At 46.6% G+C, this 13,163-nt stretch overlaps 1 protein-coding gene across 7 annotated transcripts in view; it reads right to left on the reverse strand.

Annotated features, from left to right (window-relative positions):
- Window positions 1-13,163, reverse strand: part of LITAF (lipopolysaccharide induced TNF factor) — a 130,323-nt gene that overhangs the window by 2,427 nt on the left and 114,733 nt on the right. For all 7 annotated transcript variants that reach the window (XM_056534320.1, XM_056534319.1, XM_056534324.1 and 4 more), the window contains exons 2-3: window positions 12,364-12,553; window positions 6,154-6,310 (exon numbers count right to left, since the gene is read on the reverse strand). In XM_056534320.1, coding sequence (XP_056390295.1) covers window positions 6,154-6,310; window positions 12,364-12,553 — 347 coding nt within the window. The remainder of the gene's footprint in view (window positions 1-6,153; window positions 6,311-12,363; window positions 12,554-13,163) is intronic.

A 13,163-nucleotide genomic window follows, 5' to 3' on the forward strand; every position in this document is an offset into this window, starting at 1 on the left:
AGTGAACTGTACCATTAGTGTAAATGGGTCTTCCGCGAGACCTGTTCACACTGCGGAATTTCAGTGGCGGACAATTCCGCCGCTGAAATTGTTCCGTGCAAAAAAAAAAAAAGAGAAAATGTTCATTCTTTGCGCGGAATTCCACAAGTACTGCATAGTCATCAATGGTGATTAGCGCAGTGCCCCACGGTCCTACCGCCGAAGTATCTTCGGTGGTGGCCGCCTGGCGTAATCTCTGCTTGTGGAATTCCGCGAGGGAATTCTGCAGTGTGAACGTACCCCTAGCTGGTAAAAACCCCATTTTGAGATGATGTAATCAAGTTCAATCTGAACACTGACATCTGACCTATGGAACCCCTATGACTCCTAAGGCAATAGGAGTGTTTGGTAGTGTTTTCTAGTGGCATCCTTTGGACCTACTGCATAATGTACATTTATTGCATAGAAAGAAAACTATTGAGAGCAAGGATACAAGTACAAGAAAAAGAAGTCCAGCACTGAAGCGATGCAGTCCGATTGTCTTTGCTTTACTGAAGTATGAAATTTATACCAAGATACAAACAGGAGGGGGGGGGGGGGAAGGAGATTTTTTTGTACTCACCGTAAAATCTCTCTCTCTTAGCTTTCATTGGGGGGACACCTAACTGATGGGTATATGCTCTTGCCACTAGGAGGCGCTGACACTAGGGAAAAAAAAGTCTTCTCCTCCCTGGCAGGATATACCCACCCATCTGCAGTGAAGTAATCAGTTTTGTCACAAAGCAGTAGGAGAAGTCAACAAAGCCATACGTCTGAAGGACCCTAGAAAGGAGAAACAACCCAAGAACCGGAAAGCATCATCCGGAAAAAAGAGGAAGAATGGGTGGGAGCGGTGTCCCCCAATGAAAGCTACGAGAAAGAGATTTTACGGTGAGTACAAAAAATCTCCTTTTCTTCTTTGGGGGACACCTAACTGATGGGACGTACCAAAGCAGTCCCTTAGAGTGGGAAAAATAACCACCAGAGAAAGGAATCAGCCCTGAGACTGAACTCGTGTCCACAAGGCCTGCGGACAAGCCCCCTCAGGCGGAGACACACAAGGCCCGGAAATGGAACTTCCAATAGATCCCCCATCCAAGGAGATTGACTAGGACACCAAGGAAAGGGCCGTCCTCTGTAGAGACCCAAGGCACCCGGGTCATATAGAGAGACAAAAAAAACAGACGTCTGCGAAAAGCACTCCGCTGGCGACAAAACTTCCATAAAGAAGTGAAGGAGTGCCGAACCGAAAGACCGCACCAACTAATGGGATCACGGAGGAGTCTAGGCCGGAACCCTACACATGCCCAAGGCCTGAACATCACCCCGGCCCAAGGAACCGGAAGAGCCGCCTAAAAGGAAGGCACGCCACAGCATCCTAGGACAGAGTCCAAGCCAAGGAGGCCAACCAGTCCTAGACCTGAAGTTCCGAGCAGACCAGAGCACAATAAGGAAAACATCCTGCACGTGTGGGAACGGAAGGAGAAACAAATGATAACCCACCGGAAATCTCAGGGTTTGGACACAGGAAGGCTGAAGCCAGACGACTGTGGAGTCAGAGCAGTAAAACTGACACAGACAAGGGAAGAAAGAACAGGTCCCTTACAGGCAGACTAAACAAACTTCTCTAACAGAGGAGAGAGCCAAGCTGTGAAAGTGGACAGGAAGCCCACAAGCCTAGGCAGGAAAAAGGCCCTGTGGAATGCAGACAGCAAAAACCCAGGGCCCCGCCAGATACGCCACCTATAAAGTGGGAACAGCAAGATGGCAACGTCTGGGTGGCAGAAAAGAAGCAACAAAATAATCCCTCCAGAAGAGGGAAATCAAGGGTGGACGAGAGGAAAACTCAAGTACCAAACGTGTGGAGAGCCATTCAAGATAGTGAGGAGTAGGTACCTGTGCCATCCCGGCATGAAAGCCCCGGGAAACACACCTGGAGGCATAGGGAGGAGCTGAACTGACTGGCGCCCCAGCAGGCCCCATGGCAGAACAGAAGTGCTCAACAGCCGCAGAACTGCGGAAACAAAAATCCCCGGAAGCCCCGAGGCACACCCCACCGAACAAAAGGAAGATGGGCTCCACACCTACAGGGTGGTCCTAGCATATGTAGGAACACGGACATAGGCACCCATCAACAGCGGTGGGGTACTAAGACTGCGGACACGAAGTAAACCGCTGACATTCAATGGGCCCAGCAGGGAGGGAGGTATGCCTCAAGCAGACCACAGAGTGATGCTTCCGTTGCTGAGAAAGTCCCTGGAACCTGCCGAAAAGAAGCCCACACCCCATCTCCTAATGCTGCCAGACACCAAGGCTGCAGACTCAGGAGATGAACCTTCCCTATACCTCATTGAGGGGAGATTCAAGATCATAATATTACCACATCCATTAGTGGTTTAACTGAGATTATTGTGACCGATGCAATAGGTACCACTCTGAGTGACCTTGAACTGTCACCTCAGGGATCTAATGTTATATGAGACTAGTTTCAACATATAGACCTAAAAAATAGGGTAGTCCCACCCACAACTGATAGGCTTATCTCATAGACATATACAAGTACAGTGGAGCTGTGATTTTAGTACTTTTTGTTCCTCATGTTATTTTTGTTCACAATAAAAGCAAAGTTTTAATATTTAGTGTGACACGTGTAACATAGGAGGCTTTTTTCTTGACCCCTAGGGGCCAATTTGTTGTAGAGTCCATCAGTCTCCTCACCCAGCAGTGAGGTACTGGAACTGGATCAGCAGAGACATCAGCCGTGTGATGTGTGACAAGCGGTGTAGTAAACCACGCAGAACACTGTCTGGCATACTGGTATGGGTCCAGAGTAGACAATGAGTCATCGGGTCCGTAGGACACACTGGGTCAGTTAATCGTATACCGCACCCATCAGTGGGGTATAGGAACTCCAGCCACGAATATATCAGCCGTGTGACATGGGATAGGCGGCAGAGGAAACCATGCAGACCATTGTCTGGCATACTGGTATGGGTCCGTACTAGACAACGAGACATAGGGTCTGTAGTAGACAACGAGACATAGGGTCCCGCAAGGCACACTGGGTCAGTTTCTCGTATGCCGCACTCAGCAGTGGGGTATCGGAACTCCAGCCACGAATATATCAGCCGTGTGACAGACGGCAGATGAAACCATGCAGACCATTATCTGGCGTACTGGTATGGGTCCAAAGTAGACAACGAGTCAACGGGTCCTTAGGACACACTGGGTCAGTTCATCTTATACCACACCCAGCAGTGGGGTATAGGAACTCCAGCCACAAATACATCAGACATGTGACAGGCGGCAGAGGAAACCATGCAGAACAGCGTGAATGACTGGCATGGTTCCCTAGGAGACTACCAAAAGTGGGGTACCGGAGGGTCAGAAGCTGCTGCGGCAGCTATGAGATGAGTAAACGGCGAGACCACTGTTTTGGCACAGTGATAATAGGTCCAAACCATCCCTACACAGGGATATCCCCTAGGAGACCTAGCGCTGGATGGAGCCTTAGATGCAGTAGCCTGTGGAGAAAGGATCAAACAGTAAGAAATGCCAAGAACACCCCAGGATGTGTGGTCGGCAGATGTGACAGATGAGGAACCTCAAAGAGACCTGAGGGTCTGTCAGGAACTTCAAGGAGCTTGACAAGGTATGGCACTCAGTGGTAGGAGAGAACCGAATGCATGAATATATCTTCTAAAGTTGCCATGGGACCGTACATTCCAGGCAACAACCTGCCACGGCAACAATGCAGGGATAGGGACGCCAGAGGGATACGGTAAGCAGCTCATACATAGTATATAGCGGATATGGCCGTCAGGCCAAGGCTGCAATCAAATTTGAGTGCAATTACCAGAATTGGCCACTAGAGGGTGCCAAACTACACCAAATGGTCAGTGTGACCAGGAAATGTAAAAACTTCCCTGCTGTTTCATTTAAATTATGCTCCCTTATAACATTACCTCTATGTGTCTGCTGGGGGCTTGAACTCCTCATGAGTTCCCCCAAGCCTTACAGACACAGAGGTAGCCTCAGGAGCAGCATGGAGCAGCACACTTAGAAGCGCCTGCTAAACCGCCACCTAGCTCCGAGGGGCAGGAGGAAGGTGGCCAGGAGCCGCCATTTTAACCCCCAAAACGTGCGCTGGCACAGGGGAGGAGGGCGGAGCCATGTGCCGCCATGATCCCCTCACCCAGCACGCAGTTCAGTGAAGAATGGAGTCCCAGTGAGCATAAAACACAAAAAATAAATAAAGGAAATAAAAAAGGGAGTAAAGAATCTAACTAAACAGCCCTTACTAGAAAATAATAAAAAAAAAGACAAGGTCTGGGGAGCTCCCATTCCTGTGTCTTGCCCTCCTAGCTGACACTAGATAAAACTGATTACTTCCCTGCAGGTGGGCCGGTATATCCTGCCAGGGAGGAGCAGACTTTTTTCCTAGTGTCAGCGCCTCCTAGTGGCAAGAGCATATACCCATCAGTTAGGTGTCCCCCAATGAAGAGCGACCGAGAAAGTTTGACGCGTGAAAGTTTTTTACCTCCTATTTGTATCTTGGTGTGAATTTCGTACTTCAATAAAGCAAAGGCAATTTGACTGCATCGCATCAGTGCTGGACTTCTTTTTCCTGTATTCGTAGTCAATGTTATAAGTGACAAGGATAAGTGTATGAACATGTTGTGGGCTAGAAGAGGCTGTCCAACCACTGGGACCCTCTATTCTTAACTCACAATCTTTAAAGTGTACCTGTCTACAAAGCTTTTGACATGTCCTAAAGACAAGTTTTCATTGGCCAGGGTCAGAGTCTCGGTCAGCTGCATAGACTTATAAATTAAGTTTGTCTAGTTTAGCACACTCTTCACACAGCTAGTTATAGTTATGGGTCATTGTCTGAACACTCTGGACACTGACCGATTAAAACTTTTGACAGGTCTCTACAACATTTAAAAAAAAAATTTATTTTTATTTTTTATAAGGTGACAGTGCACATTTTATTTATTCACCATCAATACGTATAAAAGTGTAACAACCATATATATTTATGACAATGCAACATACTCACTTTTCTCTTTATGGTCTATTCACACGTACAGTATTCTGCGCAGATTTGGTGCGCAGGATTTTCTGCTGCAGATTTCAATGTAAACTGAATGACTGAACACAGCTTGAAATCCTGCAAATCTACCGTATTTATCGGGGTATACCACGCACCGGCCTATAACACGCAAAGTTTTTTACCCAAATATCCATGATAAAATGAGGGTGCGTGTGTGCGCGTGTATACCCCGATATACCCCCAGGAAAGGCAGGGGGAGTGAGGCTGTCGCTGCCCGCTTCTCTCCCCCTGCCTTTCCTGGGGTCTAGAGCGCTGCTGTCGGCCCTTTTCACCCCCTGGTTATCGGCGCCGCTGCCCGTTCTGTCCCCCTGACTATCGGTGCCGGCGCCGATAGCCAGGGGGAGAGAAGCGGCGCCGACAGCCAGGGGGAGAGAAGGGGCAGCGGCACCCATTCCCGGCGCCGCTGCCCCGTTGCCTCCCCCCATCCCCGGTGGAATAATTACCTGAGTTGGGTCCGCGCTGCTCCAGGCCTCCGTCGTGCGTCCCCAGCGTCGTTGCTATGCACGGCGCGGCGCTTTGACGTCATGCGCCGCGCCGTTCAACGCATAGCAACGACGCCGGGGACGCACAACGGAGGCCTGGAGCAGCGCGGACCCGACTCAGGTAATTATGCCACCGGGGATGGGGGGAGGCAACGGGGCAGCGGCGCCGGCAATGGGTGCCGCTGCCCCTTCTCTCCCCCTGGCTGTCGGCGCCGCTTCTCTCTCCCTGGCTATCGGCGCCGGCACCGATAGTCAGGGGGACAGAACGGGCAGCGGCGCAGATAACCAGGGGGTGAAAAGGGCCGACAGCAGCGCTCTAGACCCCAGGAAAGGCAGGGGGAGAGAAGCGGGCAGCGACGGCCTCTCTCCCCCTGCCTTTCCTGGGGGTGTATCGGCGTATAACACGCACACAGACTTTAGGCTAAAAATTTTAGCCTAAAAAGTGCGTGTTATACGCCGATAAATACGGTAATCTGCACAGAATACTGTACGTGTGAATAGACCCTTAGATTGTTTTCTTAAAATTTTCAAACTCACCCAAGAAGACACAATCCACCACAAGATAACCAAGCCAAAGCCCCAGACGTATGAACAAGACGAGTTGTCGTCAATCTGCTACACCGAGGACAGCACATCTGGATGGGACGATCGTGAAAGGTGACTGGATGCTGCACATACACAGTTTGGACTGTAACTGAAATGCAAGATAGATGTTAGCTAGAAGTTTTTATTCAACTGATTTGGTTATGTCTAATTTTATCATCATCTTAGTAATGACTCGGTGGGGACAAGCCACCAAGAACCTCCCTCCCTGGGGACTTGAAGCCCATTTCCCAGCTGTTTTTTTTTTTTAACCTCTTAAGGACGCAGGGCTTACCTGTACTCCCTGCGCCCGGTCCCGGTGTTTAAAACGGGGTCACACCGTGACCCCGCATCACATTGGGTCAGTCCTGGCTGCTAGCCGGGACCCTGGGCTAATAACGTGTGGCACTGATCGTTGTGCCGCGCGCTATTAACCCTTCAACTTTGATCGCCACGCTGAAAATGAAAGTAAACGCTTCCCGGCAGCTCAGTCGGACTGATAAAATCGCGATGTCCCGATCAGCTACGACACAAGCGGAGGTCCCTTTACCTTGCTCCGTCGCGTCCGATTGGCGTTTGATTGCTCCAAGCCTGAGCTACAGGCTTGAGTAATTGAGCCTCTATCTCGCTGATCCATGCAAAACTATGGCTTTGCAGGGATCAGGGTAAAAGATCAGTATGTGCAGTGTCATAGCCCCCTATGAGAGCTATAAGGCTAGGTTCAGACTACGGAATCTCAAGGCAGAAAATTTCCGCCCGGAGATTCCGAGTGCGGCCAGCGCCGGCTGAATCAGTCGGCGCTAGGACCGCGCGGACACTGCAGTCTCCCATAGACTGCAATGTGTTCCGCGCGGATTTCCGCCTGAAGAAAGAGCACCGCCTTTCTTCAGGCGGAAATTTCCACGCGGATTGTCCGTTCACAAATTCCACTTCACAAATTCCGAAGTGTGAATTTGTGGACGGAAAATCATTCACTACACTATACATTTTAGAAAGCGGAATTTCCGCCTGCAATTTCAAAGCAAAATTGCAGGCGGAAATTCCGTAGTCTAAACCTAGCCTAACACTACACAAAAAAAGTGAACAAAAAAAAAAAAAGTTTACAAAAGGTCATTTAACCCTTTCCCTAATAAAAGTTTGAATCACCCCCCTTTTCCCATAAAAAAAACTGTAAATAAAAACATATGTGGTATCGCCGCGTGCGTAAATGTCCGAACTATAAAAATATATTGTTAATTAAAACGCACGGTCAATGGAGCACACGCAATAAAATTCCAAAGTCCAAAATTACGTATTTTTGGTCACTTTTTATATCATAAAAAAAATTAATAATAAGCGATCAAAAAGTCCGATCAATGCAAAAATGGTACTCCTAAAAACTTCAGAACACGGCGCAAAAAATGAGCCCTCATAACGGCCCGTTCACGGAAAATTAAAAAAGTTATAGGGGTCAGAAGATGACAATTTTAAACGTATATATAAATTTAGTTATGATTTTTTTCCAGAAGTACGACAAAATCAAACCTATATAAGTAGGGTATCATTTTAACCATATGATCCTACAGAATAAATATCAGGTGTCATTTTTACCAAAAAAATGCACTGCGTAGAAACGTAGAATTGGTGGCGCAAAAAATAAGCCATCATATGGAATTTTATGTGCAAAATTGAAAGAGTTATGATTTTTAGAAGGTGATGAGGAAAAAATGAAAATGCAAAAACAGAAAAACGCTGCATCCTTAAGGGGTTAAACAGAGATTTCTCTGAAATGCTGCAGTGTTCAAAGTAAATCACAGCCCCGTTTCATACGATCCGTGGTCCGTGCAGTATGAAATTCCTGACAGTCTAATCGATCAGACAGCGAGGAGCCAGGTAAGGGCCCTCCCGCCGTCCTCTCCACTGATCAGGACACAGCGATTTTGCGGCGGTGGTCCCGATCTGCCCGACTGAGCAGCCTGGATTAGTTTTTTTTTACATTTTAGATGTCGCAATCAACTTTGATTGTTGCGTCTAAAGAGTTAATGCTGGATATCACCAGGATCGGTGATGTCCAGCATTAGCCACAGGTCCCGGCTGGACCATCCAGCTATGATGCCCACTCAGCGCCTGGGTACACCCTGTGTCCTTAGGGTGCTAATGCAGTGTTTTCCAACCAGTGTGCTTTCAGCAGCTGCCTTCGGCTGTCCAGGCATACTGGTAGTTGTAGTTTTGCAACAGCTGAAGGCAAATTGGTTGGAAAACACTGTGTTAACCCATTTCAGACTATAACGCAGCAAATTTTGCCCTGACAGTTTCAATGGTGTTAAGTGTCAGTTTGCTGCATCGTGGTCTGTAACGCGTTAAGAGTCAAGGTCAAGTTTGCTACATGTGTAATGCATGGGCTGCAAAGAATAAAGGCCAATCTAATTCTATGGTACACAGAGATCATTGTGCTATGTAAATATTTAATGAGGCAACAAAAAAAGATCAATACATCGCAGAGTAAAGCACATCAGCGCCTACATGGCAAACATGCACCTTGCACAGAATTGAAGTAGGATGTGTATTTGCTTTCATCTCCTGTCTAGAACCCATCCAGGGACAGTCACATATTTAAAAACCTCAAAAAAAATAATAATAATAATAATAAAAAAATAAAAATAAAAAAACACGGTGTATACAGCAAGCAGAGAAATTATAGGATTTACAACAAGACATGGATATTGCAATGTCTATAAGGCATGTGCCATAGCTGGTGAGAACCACTTTTACAGGAAAAAGGATAAATGAAAGATCTTGTTAAGAAAGAACAGAACAGTTTCCTAACCACCAACTATAGGTGACTACCCTATACTACAATTACCGACCATGACTCAACTTCATCGGTCAAACCAGGGACACCCATCCATAGCACTGTTTTTAAGCTGTTTCAAGTACAGTCTGTAAAGGACTAATTCAATAAACTTCACACCATATAACACTGAAAGAAACCCCTCATCCTTAAGTGTCACTTTGGGCCCCAAGCCCACCCTCAGTATCAAAGTTTTCTTTGAGTGTCCTATTCCCTTGGCGACCATACCTGCTGAAGGAACACCACAAGTAGGCCTGATACATCCTATCGGCCAACAATATTACTAGGCAAACAAGATTACGTCCAGCACCAGGTATGCATTTAAAAACGGTGATATGTATTGAAGATAGTACATTAGGATAGAGACTGTAACAGCCTACAGGTTTCAGGTTGGAGGACCCTTAATCCTGGCATCTTGCCATGACTAGGTGTCCTCCAACCAGAAACGTGTAGGCCGTTATGCTCTGTATCCTAATGCACTATCTTCAAAAAATAATCACAGTTTATAAGCGCATACCTGGTGCTGAACATCATCTGAACAGTCAGACATTTTTCTACAAAATTACTATGCTCAATCTCAAAAACCTACACAGATAAGCACAAATCCACTTTAGCTACTTGTTCTCTTTTTTTTTTAGATTTTCTATTATTAAAGCTCACACAGCCAGGGAATTGTTTATCTGCAAATAAATTCTTTTTTTAGTTTTATCCGCTTAAAGGGGACCTCTGGTACTTAACAACTTATCCCCTATCCACAGGATAGGGGAAAAGTGACTGATTGCAGGGGGGCCTGACCACGATCTCCTGCCCGGCAACCCAGCTCTTCCCATGCAAATAGCAGCCACTGCTCCGGGCATGGAGTAGTGTTGCGCGCTCCTCGAAGCAGTGGTCGATCCATGAGCGCTGCATTTCTGGTTCTCCCATCCAGATGCATGGAGGGGGCGCGTCTCTACATTCATGGAGAGCCAGGGTGCCGGCGGTTGGACCCCTTGCGATCAGACAATTCTCTATCCACACGATGTTAAGTCGTTAAAGGGGTACTCCACCCCTAGACATCTTATCCACCATCCAAAAGATAGGGAATAAGATGTCTGATCGCGGGTGTCCAGCCCCTGGGAACCTCCTCGATTTGCGCTCCATGCCTGATGACTAGCGATGCTGCGCTGACTTCACGGCCCCGCCCCCCTCGTGACATCACACCCGCCCCTTCAATGCAAGTCTATGGGAGGGCCAGAAGTCAGAAGCCTCCTGTGCCGCAGCCGGCATTCTAAACGAACGCCGGGTGCTGCAGGGAGATTGCGGAGGGTCCCTCCCGGCGGTGGGCCCCCTGCAATCAGGCATCTTATCCCCTATGCTTTGGATAAGGGATAAGATGTCTAGGGGCGGAGTACCCCTTTAAGAACTTGAGTCTCCCTTTAAAGCTTAAGTTCTCTTCTATAATTTAGGAGGGCATGTATCATTTTCATAGACCTTTGTGCAATGCAAAATCTGCTGTGTGAGCGTGGGATTTTCCTAGTTGCTGCGCGAAATGTATTATGTTGTGCACGTTACTTTCAAAATTCGTGTAAATGACAAAAAAAAAATTGTGGCCAGATAGTGCAAAAATGGGTGGAAAGCTCACACATTCCTATGCCAGCTAGAGTTCATCTGCACAAGAATGTCAACCATGCCCTCTGAAAGCGCAAGACATTAAAAATGCTGACACCAGTGCAGACAACATAAAAAAAAAAGGAAATTTAAATGGTCATTTCAGCTCAAATCAATGTGCAAAATAAAAACTGTGCTCGCAATTTTGCAGGTGGACCCCAGTTAATAAATTCCCACCTTTGTGTTTCTATTCCTCACCCTATTCATGATTTTAGTTTATCATCTGTCGGTGAAAACATATTTCTTTACATCTATGAAGGTGCAGCGCTGTTCTAAGCTGATGCAAAGTATCCCACCTAGGAAATTTTCTGTGTACTATTCACCCTGGACCACAGACCGATACATGAAAACATTTCATACTGCTGCTGAAGTACCATATAGAGCAGCGTTTCCCAACCAGCGTGCCTCCAGCTGTTGCAAAACTACAACTCCCAGCATGCCCGGACAGCCAAAGGCTGTCCGGGCATACTGGGAGTTGTAGTTTTGCAACAGCTGGAGGCACACTGGTTGGGAAACGCTGGTATAGAGGACTATCTACAATGTTCACTTCTCAGCAAAGAGAAGAACTAGTTTTCATCCACCACCACTAGAAGAACAAGAACTAGAAGAACAAGAACTAGAAGAACAAGAACTAGAAGAACAAGAACTAGAAGAACAAGTTTTCATCCACTGAAACCAAAGATAATAAAAGGTGTCCATGCATGTTATGTGTTGGCCAAACCTGCTGCTTTTGACAGGACTGGTAAACCTGTCAAGTAGGGATGCACCAAAATGAAAATTTTGGGCTGAAATTGAAACCAAAATTGTAGTATGTGCTTGGCTAGAAACCGGAAATCACTTGCTCAGACCACTTTTTTTTTATTGCAGTGCTAGTTTTGGATCAGCTGCAGAGCCATAAGCTGTGTAGGGGCATGCTGGGAGTTGGTGTTAGTAACTAACTACAACTCTGACACAGCCAATGACTCTGTAGCTGACCCAAACTACAATTCCCAGCATGTTGCACTATAACTTATACTATACTATGATATAGTGCAGCATGCTGGGAGTTGGAGTTTTGGCTTTGGTTAGCTGCAGAGCCATAGGCTGTATCAGGACATGCTGGGAATTGTACTAGTTTTGGGTAAGCTGCACTATAGAGCAGTGATCTGCAACCTGTGTCTCTGCAGCTGGTGTAGAACTACAACAAACAGCAAGCACTGAAAGGCTTTATAGTTCTACACCAGCTACAGAGCTACAAGTTGCAGATCAATGCTATATGGATGACCATTGCCTCATCACTTAGTTTTCCTTTTACCGCTTTAGATCCAATGACAGGATGCATGCAGAGCTGCGGGTCATGGGCTCAGCGGGATGGCACTACCACTCACCAAAGAATAACTCCCATGCTGCAGGAAAGCCACTGAGCACAGCAGCAGACCCCTCAGTGGCCTTGGGTGCTCCAGTCCGTGCTCCAGTCCCTGGGAAGCCAACATGCTGTGGAGAAGTAAGTAATGGCTGCCTCTGGGAGTGATTTTATGGCTACTGAAAAAAGTTCCAGATCAGACTTGTGGAAGTTTGTTCGTGCACAAGCCATGTCCCTACTGTAAGCCACCCCTCACATTTTCAACACATCGTTTCCTTTTGGCAAAATGCCGATAGCACCATTTTCACCATATAAGTTCTGTGTTTCTGAAATACTGAAATGGTACCTGGAGCTGGCATAGGTACTGGCTGGACCACATAAGGAGGAGTGGGGTTCAAATGTTTTGCTTCCATCCCTGGATGAGGTGGAGGATACGGATGATGGCAAAATGTGGCTTCTTCATATGACGGCGGTGCTGATGGAACCACATACTCGCTTGGAATGACATTGTAATTCCCTGTTGGCTGCATTGTGACCTGCAACACAATGAAAAAAATATATATATTAATTTCTTCTTCTCCCAAATTCATCAGTCAAGTACATTAAACAGAAATCTAACCCACTTCATATAATAAAACGTGGAAACAATTCCCTATGATCCCTATTAATGCTATAACTGGTCTGGAACCCTTACTCTGAGCACCAGGATGGTTCAACATTGGGTTCTTCTATGGATGTATATACTAGGTACAACATCTTTACTGAAAATAATTTGCATCTTTCTGCTGTTTTCAATAAAACCTTTGAATAGTCAATTTTATGTTGCTAAATCAGTAACCAAGAGCTGGTTTCATTACATAGCGAAGGGGAATACAAAAGACAAAAAGGTGTATACATGATAGACTAGGAATCTATGGCTATATTTTAGAGTCTATCCCTGGACAGCTTTCTAGAAACACCAAACTTCCAGCAAATGTTAATCTCAAGTTGACAAAACACAGAGCCGGTTGTTTCCCATTTGTCCCTGCCAAGAAAGAATTCTGAAAGAACACTACAGGGGAGAGAAGGAAGAGGGGCAGATGTTTATACTGGCAACAAAAGCAAAAACATTTGCTGCATCTGGAATGACGATTTAGCTAAACTTCT

Source organism: Hyla sarda, chromosome 8 (genome assembly GCF_029499605.1).
Source record: "Hyla sarda isolate aHylSar1 chromosome 8, aHylSar1.hap1, whole genome shotgun sequence".
Taxonomy (NCBI): Eukaryota; Metazoa; Chordata; class Amphibia; order Anura; family Hylidae; genus Hyla; species Hyla sarda.